The sequence below is a fragment of the Thunnus albacares genome, chromosome 15 (assembly GCF_914725855.1).
Source record: "Thunnus albacares chromosome 15, fThuAlb1.1, whole genome shotgun sequence".
In the NCBI taxonomy this organism is placed as follows: Eukaryota; Metazoa; Chordata; class Actinopteri; order Scombriformes; family Scombridae; genus Thunnus; species Thunnus albacares.
In genome coordinates this window covers 26,189,481-26,205,074 of record NC_058120.1, presented here as the reverse complement: position 1 = coordinate 26,205,074, position 15,594 = coordinate 26,189,481, and the positions used below count along the sequence as shown (strand labels likewise).

General features: G+C 41.5%; 1 protein-coding gene across 8 annotated transcripts in view; it reads right to left on the bottom strand.

The window, feature by feature from the left end:
• Nucleotides 1–781: 781 nt before the first annotated feature.
• Nucleotides 782–15,594, bottom strand: part of LOC122998621 (MAP/microtubule affinity-regulating kinase 3-like) — an 86,774-nt gene continuing 71,961 nt past the window's right edge. For all 8 annotated transcript variants that reach the window (XM_044375558.1, XM_044375556.1, XM_044375560.1 and 5 more), the window contains 2 exons: nucleotides 7,611–7,877; nucleotides 782–1,142 (listed from right to left, as the gene is read on the bottom strand). In XM_044375558.1, coding sequence (XP_044231493.1) covers nucleotides 829–1,142; nucleotides 7,611–7,877 — 581 coding nt within the window. In that variant the 3' untranslated portion in view covers nucleotides 782–828. The remainder of the gene's footprint in view (nucleotides 1,143–7,610; nucleotides 7,878–15,594) is intronic.

Sequence of the window (15,594 nt, the reverse complement as noted above, 5' to 3'; positions counted from 1 at the left end):
CACCTTTAAGGTGTGTTCGGTGCTTTTAGTCTATTGTGCACTTTGCACTTTGAACTGGATTTCTTGTATGAAAGGTGCTCTATAAAAAGAGTTTATTATTCTAGCAGGTACTTTCTTGGATATTGTGACAAAGGATCAGTCAAACCAATTTGTGGTTACTTTCCTCCTAAACACAAATATATGGGTATATTTTATAAATCTTTTTAAAAAGTATTTTGGGGGTATTTTTTATGCCTTTGTTGGAGAGATGACAGGGAATGATCGATCTGTGGTAGGTGATCAATGTCTTTCTCAAGGGCAGTTTAGCAGGTCAAATTAGCTGCTGAAGGGATTAAACCTTTGACCTTTCATTGACAGTACTTCCTTTTCTGCAGCTTGTTGATGCTGTGACACAACAAAACAAAAAATAAAAAAAAAAGAATATTTTCCCACATTTATTGTATTTACTTGAATACAAAAGTGCAAAAAAAAAAGGAAAAAAAAAAAATAGAATTTCTTCCCCCCACAAATGAAAACAGTGATTTTATAAAAGGGGAGGCACTTTCACAGTTATGATCCTCAAAGTTATAAAGTATATTCTTCTCAAATTAAATTGCTGTCGACTTTATTTTCACTCTCGCTTGATGCAAGCAACAAACCGGTGCCAAGCGACAGGAGCATAAAGTTATGCAACATAAAACTGTAAATCCTCTTGGCGCTGTAGTGCCAGCTGGGACCTGGAGGAGCCTGGTACCCTCGCTGGATTTACAGTCTGGGAAATACTCTAAAATGAGGCACAAAGTACAGATTATGAACCACTTCCTCTTTACTTGTAGTGAACATAAAGTTCTAGGTTCGTGGTTTGGTGGCGAAGGTCAGGTACCCCGTGTGACCCGGTATTTCTCTGGGTGGTGTTGTGGTCTTCATGGTGACAGAGTTGTGGTTCGGAGCAGAGGTCGGAGGCGACTTCTCCGAGGAATCGGGCTGGTTCTGAGCTGAGGGGTCGGGGCCGAAGTCGGGCAGCGGCAGAGAGACGGTTCGCACGTCGTGGACTCTCAGCAGGACCTCCAAGGTGTTGATCTCCTGAAAGCCGTGATCCGCCAGAGTCTCACACGTCCTCTGAACCTGCTCGATGCACGGAGAGAACGAGCACACCCGACCTCCTGCAGAGAGAAAGAGAGAGAGAACAAACCAACAGTCAACAAATGATGATTCTGGTCACGTATTGGGCTGTTTATAGTTTTAATAAACAACTAAAAAACACAAAATTCTTTTTCATTTACCCACAAACTCGTTGAATAAATGACAACCAAATGATTTTACTCTGTTATTTATCTTTCACATCCTCTTTTTTCCTCTTTTTTCTGTCATTTCACTTTAAACCTGAATGGTGGCGCTAGAGGAAAGTCAAGGGATCACCAGTAAGATCGCTGGTGATCTATTAATCAATTAATTAACTCCAGCACCATTTCCGTCTCTAGAGCAACGCTGCTAGTGTGGCTAAAAAACACATCTGTTAACTTGTGTTATTTATCTTCAAAGCTTTGGTTCATATTGTCAAAGCAGTCAACTACCCAGTGACACTAAAGCCTCATGTTTACTCCAGACCGTTTGGGTCTAAATAATTTGATTAATTAGTTAGAAATTTGCACCGATGAAGTATAATATCAACTCCGACATCTTGTGGTCCTGGTCTTGAAGAGGGACTCTGTATCAAAATATAGTTTTAAGACTTTAATAGTTTATATTGAGCTCATTTGTTGTAAAGTTGTGTTTTATCGAGGGACACGTAGTATTAATCCATCATAGCAGTACTGTAAGGCTGCAACATACTATTATTTTCATTATCAATAGGTCTGACGGTTATTTTCTTTAATAATCGATTGATTGTTCAGTATATAAAATATCAGAAAACAGTGAAACATGCTGATCATTATTCCCTGAAGCCCAAGTTAACATATTCAGATTTGTTGTTTTGTTTGACAAAAAGTCAAAAACCCAAAGATGTTGAGTTTACTGTCATAGAAAATATAAATATTGACATGAGAGAGGCTGGTGGCAGAGAATTTTTGGCATTTTTGCTCAACAAATGCCATCGACTAATTGATTAATCATCTAATTATTTCAGGTCTAGAGTACTACTATGTGCAGCGGGGGTGTACAGGAGCCCCAGAGGAGGTTAATCCAGCCAGACATGTTGTCAAAATGTAAAACAGAAGCGATAACTCGGTCTTCTGCTTGTACTCAAACAGTGATCTGAGCTATACGTAGAGCCACACCAGGAGGTAGAACGACTCTACCAGCTGTAATTTACTCTCAGGGATTCTCAGATCAAGACAAGATCCCCGCAGATCCACTTAACCCAGGATGTCTGTTCACATGACTCTTTGGAGGCCAAAGAAACGTCGCTTGGAGCAAATCACACAAAATGCTTTTGCACGGGGATACTAAAAAATATTATGCAATAAACCACCGGTGCAGAGGGAAAAACATGATCATGCATCTGGGCAACAACAAGCCTTCCTCGAAGCATCACATCTCAAAAATAAGTGAAGAAGGGCGGTTCGGTGTTTTTTCTCTCTGTGTGTCATCTGGCAGGATTACACTTCAAAAAAGAAAACAGCTCTGGACAAAGATAAATAATCTGAAATGAGGATTTCTGAACATAATATGGACGTAGAAGACATTTAATCTCCCTCTGGGGAAACCCGTAATACTACAACTACTATTAATAATTTGTTTTTCTTACATCCAAACGCAGTCTCAAAGCATATCTTTTCCTTAACTAAGCAGGGCCTGAGAGCCGTCGGGCTGCGGGGATGAGCCGCCGCTCTAATAAACACAGATCACCTAGCGGCTCTGGCCTCTCGCCACTAAATGAAACCCCGCAGTGATTCTCAGCGGGGCGGCCGAGCAAAGAGCCAAGAAAACTTTCACCGGCTGACCTGAAGAGTAAAGAACGTGACCCTGACAAGCGCAGCTGAGGAGGGTTTAGAGTTTTCTATATATTTTATACTCTAAATCTGATTCACTTAGATATAATTTAGAGTGGGGCATTATGGGTAAAAGGAACAGCTATTCATGAGGTGGATTTTGCAGTTAGAGATCATTTAAGAGCTGTTGAAGCATGAAGTTGTTATAAAAAAGGGATCAGCTGAATAAAAAATTATGTCAGGTTTATACATGACTGTGCGAGGACGCGGTTCTCTTTAAAGTAAACAACCGCCATTTTTTCACGCTCGTCGTATTGATCCGACTCACCGAGACATTGTAAATTTCCACAAGAAGTTTAGTACATTGTGACACATAGCAGAGCGTCAACAGACACAGATGTGCGAGATGGCATCTTAACACGGAAACGCTTTCTGGAGAATGAAAACCTGATCGCTGTTATTTGTCTTTGGGAGCCGTTTCTAAACAAACTAAAGTAAACACAGGACAGGAACATGTCACGAGGCGGTGCGTGACTCATTGATGTGTTTTTAATAGTTTTTTGGGCAACAGCGGAAGAACAGGGCACACACATGCACACACACACACACACACACACACTTCTTAGTAGGATGAGTTCATTGCTGCTTCGGCTCTGCTCATGAGATTCGTTGACAATAAAAAATAAAATGGCCAGTCATATCTAATTTTCCTTAACGACATTTGGAAAGAAACTAGGCTGCAGTGTTAATGGAAGCCAGAGAGATGAATCACCGACCTATAATGCAAACTGCAGAGTTACTAAGCGACGTAAACGAGCGGCCTCGGTGGAGAGCCCATTGTGTCCGAGAAATATTACAAGAGGCTTTCGGGGATGTTTCAGATAGCGGTCGTTCCTTTGGCTAACAGGACCAGTGTTCTCCCTCGGGACTCGGCCATAAATACAACTGAAAGGTCTCCTAGCAACCGGGATGAACACACAGGGAGGGGTCGAGTTGATGATTATACAAGAGAGTCTCGAGTCGGTATTAATAGCCCGGAATATCAACCGTAGCTCCACAGCTGGGATCTATACATGCATGAAAACTGTGATGAACGGTATCAGATCAGCTTAAGCGTGTGTGTGTGTCTGTGTGTGTGTGTGTTCACGGGACATGTTTGCTTTATGCTTACATAAGACTCCTAAGTCTACGAGTGAGTAGGGACAGAGGGAGGGAGGGAGGGTTCTTCTCAGAGAGCAGCTTACTCTAAAGAGAGCCGGGCTGCAGGCCAAAACATTAGAAGAATTACAACATGGAGAGAAGAAAAAAAAAAAAAAAAAGAGAGAAATATTTCACCAGCCCTTGTTTTACTTTCTGTCCAATGCACTGCAGTAAACAAGCTCTTAGCAACTTCTTGTGGTGCATGAGAAAAGATCAGTTAAGACTCACATGCAGAAAAAAACATGAACAACGAGGTGATGAATTTTTGTTTGTGGGTTATTTATCTGCTTCCTGTTGCTTTTGCAAACACTCTGTGTTGTGGTAAATGGATGAATTTGACACTTTCGCTTTTCGATTTCGCTTCAGGTTGATTTTCCTTAACTTTTTAAAAAAATCTTTTTGTTTGTTTTGTTGAAGCGTTTCGGGGCTCGGTTTGTGCTCTCTGGGAAAAAACATCCAGTCTGAGCAGCGGAAAGTAAATCGAGCCATTCCTTATGGAGACACGTTCACCGGCTCTCTGCCTGCAGCATAACCCTGTATGGTCATGAGACTGGTTCTACAATGGAGAACTGGCTGCACTGTATTTATCTGTATCTCTATGTGTGTGTGTGTGTGTGTGTGTGTGTGCGTGTGTGGGGCTACATGCTCACGAAAGGAATATGTAGCAGGGGCACCATAAAAGGGAGTCAGAGAGGAGGTGGGAGAGAGAGAGAGTGAGAGAGAGAGAGTCGCGAAGCAGCATCCTCGCTCCTCTCGCATTCCTCTTCATATTGGGGCTTATTTTTTTTTTAATCATTTAAGTGCCTCAGGAATATTAGCGAGTCCTCTCTCAGCCTCAATGACCTCTGATTCTGTACGTCTTAACAGTGAAAAGATGCATCAGTAAAAAGATTGGAAGCAGCAGAAAATATTAGTTACTGACGACTTTCCCATCGACTGAAATTGTGCAACAAAACAAATCGTCTGGATGGGAAAGAATCAAGGATGTAACATGTGATATATGATCTATATGATACGAGCCTGACATGTCTGTGACATGTTCAGGTATGTTGTTGGATGAGTTCAAACTTGCTGCTGAGTAAAAACACCCCGACTCTCTTATGTTAGTTTTATTGCACCTGTCAGATGAGACTTTTCACCTTCACGTCACTGGTTTTTCTGCTGCTTCTTTGCGTTCCAGTTTGCGTTCCGGTTTGTGTCGCAGTTTCAATCTCCGCTGGAAAGAAGCTGGAGCAACATTTCTAATATGGTTAACAGATGTTTTTAATACATTTCTGTGGTGTCTTACAAGCACAGATACACATGTGCAGCTCATTTAGTTGTGGTAACAGATGCTTTGGGAGTTTGTACTTGAATACGACAATAAAGCCTTATTGGGGCATTTTTTATGCCTTAATTAAATAGCGACAGTGGAGAAGTGACAACAAAAAATGAGCAGAATAGATTAGTTGATTGACAGAAAAATTAATCGCCAACTATTTTGATAATAAACAATTGAATCCCTGATTCAAGCTTCTTAAATGTGAATATTTTCTGGTTTCTTTAGTCCTCTGTGATAATAAATTTTTTGGGTTGTGGATTGTTGGTCGGAACAAAACAACATTGAAGGAGCTTTGGGAAACACTGATCACCATTTCTGACCTTTTACTGACATTTTATTAACCAAACAACTAATGGATAATATATAATGATAATAACTGTTAGTTGAAGCCCTGCTGGGAGCAAAGTGGATCCAGGACTTCTGGTCTGTGTGTTTATTTAGTGCAAAAATGGACCAAACTGCTCGATACAAGTTTGATGTGAACCCTCAACATCCTGCAGGACCTCTCCACTCTTTTAAAACAAAACTGGGTTGCTATGAGCTGCAGCTAAAACATCTATAGCCTGAGTTTACTTATAAACACCGACCACCTCAGTGATCCGCCAGCCTGCCCGGACATGCTGCAGGTCCCGGTTGCTACAGCAACCTTGACGGACTGACTTTATTCTGTGAGCAGGAACAAACAGAGTAACACACACACACACACACACACACACACACACACACACACACACACACACACACACAGGAGGGCAAAGTTAATGAGAGTTGCGCCAGGATCGATGATCATTCTGGGAGTGCAGAGCGAGGCGAAGCGGCCGGGGGGGGAAATAAATTCACTGGTTGGTATTTTAAAATGTGCCCAGTCACAGTCATGCTCAGTCACATGACGAGTCACAGAGAAGTCATCGTCAGGTGGCGGTGAGCGTTGCTCCGAGGCCACGCCGTGTTAACACACACATACATGTAGCCGCACAGGCAAAAGATTCATGTTATTTACTCCACTGACCTTCAATCACTCCCTTGCGGTTAGACTGTCATGTAATACTACTGGGAACACTGGTTGCAAAATGGGAAAGTTGTTGTGAAAGATCTTACTGTTTTGCCTTTATTAGACATTTTGACACAATCTGTGTAGCACACGCCATATCTAGTTACCATCCTAGTGATGTTTTATATCTAATAACAGTCAATAATGTCAGAATCTGCAAAACATAATAAACAGTTTAAGAGAAAATCTGAACGTGTAGACACACCGAGTCAGACCAGTCTGCCAGTAACTGGGTGTAACATTTTGACTGGTGGTGAAATAATAACAGTATCAATAGGAAACGGTCATTACATAACATTATTAGTCAATATTATGACATCATCTGTTAAAAATGTTTCACAATCAGCGTGCTGAACAAACATTTTCCTCGTTCAGGTGCTGAGTTCAAAAACTTGTTTGTTTCGCGCCTGATTAAAAATATTTGACTTTGACGTGTTTAGAAAAAGTTTAAAGGCCGGATCATCAGTCATCAGGATCAGGAGGATTGTTTGATGCCTGATGAAGAGTCAGTTTGGGGAATAAACATAAACGTTTAAAACGCAGTTACACCCTGTTTATAAGATAGTGATATTACAGTTCAGCTTATTTTGAAGGTTTGACTTTAAAGCTGAAACAATTATAAATCGATGAGACAACTGAATGAAGATTAATCGGCAACAATTAAGATTAATCAATAAATAATTTATCAAAATAAAAATGTACAAAATTATCTGTTTCTAGCTTTTCAAATGAAAGGATTTGCTGATTTTCTGTATTTAAATCAATGTAAACTGAACAAAACAAGACACTTAAACTTGTAATACACTTTTTCTACTGTTTTTTTCTTTACATTTCATAGTCTAAACAATTGATTAATCAAGAAGAATAGTTAACAGATTCATGTATTTATTGATTATTTAACATAGACGATGCACAATACACTTCTTGTACCAGATATAGATAAAAGCTCGTTTCCATCTACAGTCCCAGAGCAGAGGCTTTGTTTAAAATGTATATACAATATATATAAAACATAAAATGCAGACATAAGTTTGAAATTATTGTGTAATCTAGGTTTTCTTCTATCACTAGTTTCTTCAAAGAACAAACACTTTCTCTCTCTCACACACACACACACACGTCTCACCTTGCTTCTTCATGGCGGCCTTGGCGTGTCCCACCGCCTCCCAGGGGCTGGGGATGTCCAGGAAGACGGCGTCCGCCACGCCAGTCACTCCGAACCCGTCCTTGCACACGTCCTGGTTCCTGACGGTGACCAGGTGATCGATGCGATGCTCCTTGAACTCCTCGGCCGCCTTCTCCGCCCGCTGCTGGTGGAACTCCACCGTGTGCAGGTGACCCGTGGGGGCGATGGTACGCAGTATGGCGTGGGAGAGCGAGCCGCTGCCGGTACCTGCGACACAAAGACCGCAGACTGAGCTTAAATCTATCAGATGAACAGTTTGGTTCATGTTTAATAAAGACACATTGAATCTTTGTTGTCACCGTTTCAGACTTGGAGCTTTAAGCTGAAAGCAGCGTGAGAGAGCGAGCTGCTGCCGGTACCTGGGACACAAAGACCGCAGCAAGATGACAAATACATGATGGATAGAGCTTAAATCTATCAGAAGAACAGTTTGATTCATGTTTAATAAAGACACATCGAATGTTTGTTGTCACCGTTTCAGACTTGGAGCTTTAAGCTGAAAGCAGCATAAAAAACTGAGGGCAGGATGTCCGTTTAAAAACAATTTTAATCTTCTAATCTTTAAGCTGCATTAAGAATTATTTTGCCAAACAGAAACAGATTAGAAAGACTCCAAAATAAACAAACAACCCTGATAAAACCGTCATCTTATCACCGACCTCGATCTAGGAACAGTCGAGAGAGGACCCGAGGCTGCGATCTGGCTCATAAAGGGTAAAAAGTTCAGAAATGTAGTTTAGAGCTGTTCAGACTTGAATGTAACCAGTAAGATTAAAAAAACAAACTCAAATAAAGCCGAAGAAGAGAAGCCAGGAGAGGGGGGAGAGAGATGTGTGTTTTCTTAAATTAGTTAAAATCTTCGCTGCTGCATTTCAGACCAACTGACAACTTCAGACGTTAAAGCAAAGAGTAAATAGAGCTAAAGGAGTCCAGATGTGATGAGATAAAAACGTGGACCACTTCCTCCAAGTCAGTTGAGGATTTGATTAAAAAAAAAAAAAAAAGCTTTTGTTTATGTGGCTGTAAGTGAGTTAAACAGGACAGCTGAAGTCAGAGTCAAGTAGCGCTTCCAGGTTTCAAGCGACTGTTTGAACATATATTGATAGAATGTCGAAGTTATTGTGGATAAAATGACAATATCTCAGATTTAACTGTAAGAAACTGCTGGACGTCCAACACTTAATCTCACTGAAGCAGTTTCTAACAGATTGTCAATTAATATGCTGATGATTTCCTTGATTAATCGACTAATCGTTTGGTTTATAAACCATCGGAAAACAGTGAAAAATGCCCCCTAGAGTTTCCTAAAGTCCAATGTGACCTCTTCAATTTGCCTGATTTGTTCAACCCACAGCTCAAAACTCAAAGATATTTAAATTTACTACACGTGAGACCAAGAAAAGCAGCAAACAAATGACTGGCTGGGACTGGGGAATGCTTGACATACTCGCTTTAAAATAACTGAAACGATTTAATCGATTATCAAGATGGTCGGAGCTCCGCTCATCTGCATAAATGTGTGAAAAATGCTTGTCATGATTTCCCAAAAAGTGTTGTTTTATTCAACCAATACTCCAAACCAGACTGAAGCCGATGCAGAAGCACCTTAAAGTATCACCGATGGCTGTCAGATGCTCCAACTGACTCCCATTAAAAAAGCGTCAACTTCTCTCCAGAAGTCAATAATCATCTTCAACGCGTCATTATGGTCCCAAACACTAAATTCAGGCCCTCTAATGAGTGTCTGGTGATCATTTTGGAAATTATTGCTCCTTTAATAAGATTTGAAGACTTACAGTAGCTTCTAAATCTAATTTTAAACACATATGAGATGAAGCTTGTTACCTACAGCTGTACGCATGAAGCACCAGAAAAGACACACTGTCAGTGACACATTGTGGATGTTACTTCACATCATGTTGCCTGTAAACTGATCGACAAGCATCTCAGAAAAAGTCACGTCACTATCAGGTCTTCAAACCAGATAAAGAAAAGCTCAGACTCAGCTCTTACAGCTTGTGGACATGAAGCCGTGTACTTTTAGGAAAATCTAAAAAGATTAGGTCTTGTTGTGTCTTAAAAATGTCATTAAAAGCTTCACTCTGTCCTCACACAGTCTAAACAAAGAGCTCACAGCTGTTACTACAACACACACACGCCCACGTTTTCACACCGAGTTTCTCTCCACTCCGGCTGATAAGTGGATGCTACATTTCTGAGTGGGCCTGAAAGCGGAGCTCTGGTTGGTCCTCCTGCGGTAAACAATGCCTGATCACGTACGGTATGAGAAGGACTGATGCGCGTGTGATTTTACAAGAGGAAAAACAACACCAGTCATGTGACTTGTGGAGGGTTGGAGTGGGGGGGGGGGGGATTGGAGAGTTGAGAACACAGCTACAAGCCAGCAGATCCCCTCCTCCTCCTCTTTCTTCTTCTTCTCCTCCTGACATTACGTCACCGCCGCCTTTGTTAGCGTGGCAACAAAGAGAGCAATGTTTACCCCCGTAGCAGTACTTTGACTTGCTAAAAACCTCACACTGCTGAAGCGGATGGTCTGTGGCTGGAAACGGGAGTAAACAGGAAACTGTGGATGGATCTTTACGGTGCACCGTAGGAATGAGGACGCAACCGATGTAAACAAGCAGATTAAAAGTTGTCAAATATAAGGCACGACAGCAGAGAGACAGACAGACACTCCCTGATAAGCTTTATACTCAAATTACCTCATTTATTGATAAAAGACGGCTTTGTTATCGTCATGGGTGAAGGACTGACTGTGCTCGTCTGTCCTGTCAGTCAGTAACTGGACTTGACGTTGATATACAATCATATCAGAAAACATAGAACCTAATGTACAACGTAATGCAATCAAACAGAGCCACTACCATTAAACTGGAACTGTTCTGATTATCAGATGATTGAGAAACGCCCAACAGTTTCTGGATCCATGTTCTCAAACGTGGACAGTTGCTGTTATTCTTTGTCTTATATGACAGTGAACTGAATATCTGAAGGTTTTGGACTGTTAGTCGGACGAAATAAGCAAATTGAAGACATTACCCTGGCCTCTAACAAATTGTGAATGCGATTGTTTCACTATTTTTTAACATATCATAGACTAAACAATTAATCAATAATGAAAACAATCATTTCTTGCAGCCCTAGAACTGAAAAAACTCTGATGAATGCAACCTGTTCATGAGATGTATGTTAACTAGCATCATTTCCCCAATTAATCGATTGTTTGTCACTGTTTCCTGAAATAAACACTACATAAACTGGAAAATATTCACATTTGAGAAGCTGGAATCAGAGAATTTGGACATTTTGCTTTAAAAAAAAAAAAGTCTCAAAACAATTATGTGATTATAAAAATAGTTAATGATTAATTTCCTGTTGATCGACTAATGGTTGCAGCTCTAAAACTGAGATAAGAAGCCAATACTCAGGTTTGAGAGGATGGAACCAGTGCGTTTGGTAATACATGATTAACAATAATCTCGTTTTAGCGTTAATCACCTCCTGCTGTGATCATATTACTATAACACAAAGCATATAAGACAATCTTACTATCCCACAAACTACAACCTCAGATGTACCGTGATGCTGAGGCTGCAGGCTGAATTTAACCCGTGTGAGAGAGATCGATCGTCATCTCTAAAATAGAGTTTACTGTTGAGAGGAAACGGCTGTGCGGCTCCTGCAGAGCTCTGTCTGACTGATGGGTGAATCCAGACCTCCGCTACTGTGATACAGATGATCAATACGCTCAGAGTCTACACTGGACTTCAGGCTTCACGCCAGGAGGCTGAAAGGTTCAGAAATACACTCGACAGCAGCAGCAGGAGAGTAAAATCATGTCACAACACATAAACACAAGTCTGAAGGTTATTATATGGCATTATTATTCATCAGCATTTTAGGATAATTACATAATAATTAAATGTACTTCAGGGTCTCATGGACAGCTCAACTCCAACATGTAGCTTTGTTTGACCTCATTGTCTGTAGGAAAACATTCAAAGCTCATGTGTAACTTTCCTCTGTCGGTGACGAATTGATGCAAATAGTGAAGGCGACTCATGACTCATTTCAACACTTCTGGTCTGCTCGCAGAACAAGACGTCAAGTCAGCAGGCAGCGACTGGCCTGAGAGGAAACAGCCATAGACGAGGATGAAAACAGAGTGGAGGAGGGGGGGAGGGGGGGGACTGACGGCTCCCAGTGAATCTGACTGCTGACCTGAACTGCAGCTCATCCCCTGCTCTCTGTTCTCCATCTTGTTCCTCTATCAGAATCAATACGGTCGTTGCGCAGAATGAGAAGCAAAATCAGACCAAAAGTCAAGAGATATCAACTTCCCGGGAGACGCTTTAGAAAGCGAAAGTAAGAGAGTAACGGCCTCTCATCGTTAACCCACTTCTGTCTGTGTAAACTTCAGTAAGACACTGAACCCTTGAATGTCAGTAGCGGGGCGACATGAAGCTGAACTGAAAGTGGCCGTCGTTATTCTGACAGATATCGAGAGTGACGGTTTGCAGCTATGAAGTGAAGTTTCGGGTTTCGGTTTTCCAGAGCCTGCTGATACAGTTGCTGCAGATGTTTCTGCGACGGCTGATTCATGCCTTAAAAATCTCAAGTATTCAGTGTTTCCCAGCGGTTCATTCTTGTCGGTGTGGAAACACATCTGCAACAACCATTAAGACCATTTTAAGATTATGAAACCAGATAAAAAGGAAATTCCTTCAGAGCAGTTTCCCCCTCCATCATATCAGCTGTGACACATCTGATCCAATTCTTGAAAATCCATGTACACAACATTGTAAGTATGGCTGCAAATAATAAAAATAATAGTTTTTTTCAATTCATTCATAATATGTTTAGACTAGCTATTCATAAGTTACCAGAGACCAAAGTGAATATCTGTAAATGGTTTATTTTGTTTGGCAAACTGTCAAAAACCCAAATATAATATAAAATGTATGATACAAGACAGACAAAAGCAACAAGAATAGGTGTTGTGATGTTTGTGGTTGATAAATTACTTGATAAAGTACAATTTTCATTAGTATATTTAACGGATTAATCAACAAATGGTTTCAGCTCTAGAAGGAAAGCTCAAATGTACAAATCAATATATGACAAATGACATATGATCCCTCACCGGTTTCCCACCAACAAACACTTCCACTGGAACACAAAACCAAGCCAAAGGCACCAGGCGCTGAACACTGAGGGTGTTTTAGTTGTTGTATGTTTAAGAGAACTGGACATGGTGTTCCAAGATGGCGTCCCATTCATTCCCCGTGAAAGGAAGGCTGAATCTAAATGTCCAGACTGAGCCGTGACGTGTTCACCATCATCGTGTTAAGTCTGCGAGGTCGCCGGTCCCCGAGGCTATAAAATGCATTACGAGATGGGACTGAAGACCTCGAGTGTTTCCATGGAGATTAATTAAAATTCCCTGTAGCTCTTCTCGACGTGGTTTTTTCTGAACAGTTCTTAATGGTTTTGATATGTATCTATCTGGTCAGAATGCTGCATGAACTACTGAACATGGCAGATATTACATTCACATTAAATCCTCAACTGAGGCCCTTCATGCTGTAGATGGACAAACCTTTTCCTGTTCAGTTCAGCAGATCATAATAAACAAAAAGTGCAGTGAAACTACATCAATTTACAACAAAACTGAAAAAAAAAGCAAATGTCATCAATGTTTTATTTTATTATTGATGAAACACTGTCATTTCCATACTGCTGTGGATTCTGGGTCATTTTCTGAGCTGAAGTATTGTTAAAGTCAGTCTACAGGAAGTCCGCTTGAGGCCCCTTGTGGACTTGGTGAAATGTGGATTTGGACGGCCCTCTTCACTCGCAGACTTCCCAGGAATGTGCCTGCAAAAAGTCCATGAGTCTGCACGTGCGGTGACGTCTGGACATTTGGATCCAGCCATAATCACCGGGCTTCCACATTTTTTTGGGCCCACGGAGCATGCTCAGTAGCGTCCGTCTCTGGTGGGTCATTGAATTATTTTGGCTTGTAAACTTTTTTTTTTTTTTTAAATTCTGTTGGACAGAATGGATCAAATTCTGATGATCCATCTGCAATCTGTTTGGTAGTCATGTGGGGGTTTATTCATCAGTTTACAGCAGTTTCTTCTGTAATAAATGTGTATGGGGAAAAAGTATTAAGGGCCAATGTGCATCACATGATCCTATAATACCGAATGTGGCCAGAACGCCACTCTGGGGGCTTCGTTCGTCCCTGTACAGCCGCTTGGACAGCTGAACTTGCTGTTTTTACACGGCCTCAATATCTCAACTCACAAGCTCCGCCTTCTGTCATGCAGGTCATTAACATCAACAGACCTTGAGTTGTAGTATTTGCTCAGTATGGCGGCTCTGGAACCCGCTCAACGAAGCACTGATACAGGTGGGGGAAAAAAAATAAAACACACGGTAAATAATTAGCTCAAAAAACTCTGAGCCGGCCGGGGTGATTTCCAGAAACGCCTGCCTCCAAGGTGACCGCTCTACATGACCGACCGCTCCTTGGATCGACCCCGGTGTGTAGGCGGAGTGAGAACAGCCAACAAAATTATCACCTCTAATCTGCGCGTGTTTACACAGCTCAGTGACACGGAGTCGACCCTCCGTGAGGCAGCGCATACTTGTAACAGACTATCAGGCTGTGAGTCACCGCAGTGCCGTACAAAACGCTGATTATCACCTCATCAACGTATGATGATGCTCGAGTGTTATGTGCAGCTAACAGAATGCTAATTCAAGAAGTCATTTAATAAACCAAGTGACTCAAATGTCTTCCAGAGAGATGGTTTTATTCTGATACATGTATGTGTGCACACGCAGAATATTGCATAGACATAAAGAGATGCAAGAGAAACGTGATACCAATGCAGCGAGTGCAGCCCTCTCCATCCCGCTGGTGTGTGCTTTACTGACTAAGCAGATTTCCAGCTGAATTTATTCATCACCCCAAGGACCTTTCCAACAGCTCACACACACACACACACACACACACACACACACACACACACACACACACACTATTTCAGCTGAGTACAATCAATAAGGTGACATGCGCAGAGCTGTCAGCACTAAAACATGATGAAGCACTGCACCAAACGTATACAAACATCCTCGCCCATCCCCCCGCCTCCTCCTCCTCCTCGCCGCCCTTGGACCGGGAAGAAACTGCGACAGCTAGCCGTAAAAAAAAAAAAAAACCCACTCAAGCACACTCTGAGAGATTGCAATTAAACAAATGGAAGATGGAGGACAGAGCTGAGAGGAGGTGGGGGAAAAGAGAGAATGTGACGGTGTCGACAAATTGAGAATACCGTGTTACATAACGTCTGAATGTTCTCAGGCACACAGGTCCCATGATGTTTAACAGCTGATGCTCCGTCGGCCAAAACATCTGGCTGAGACTCAAAGGTGTGAAGAGGAGGATTCAAATCTGGCGTTTCATAAAACCACAGTAGAAGATTTGAGGCCTTAATAAGTCATAAAACACAGACGGCTATAGAAGAACGCAAGAACAGTTCATTCTGGTGTTTGGAAATCAAAATTAAAACCTGAAAACCAACTACAGACTGTTCAATAAAGACTGAATTTTACACTGTGTATAATTTCCCTAAAGACACTTTCTTCTTGTAAAATGTTACAATAGTTTTCATGACTCATCTTGAACTAATCCTCACCCCGTAAACATAAATTTATCCATTCAAATGGGATTTGGTGCAAGTACCACCCCACCCATCACATAAAACCGCACCTTAATTCATGGGTCATGAATCAGAGGTGTGTTTGGATCTCAGTCTAATTTATTAATTTCACTCTTATCTTCCTCCAGTTCTAACTAAGTGGGTGAAGGAGATATGCATGGAGGCCAGTAGTC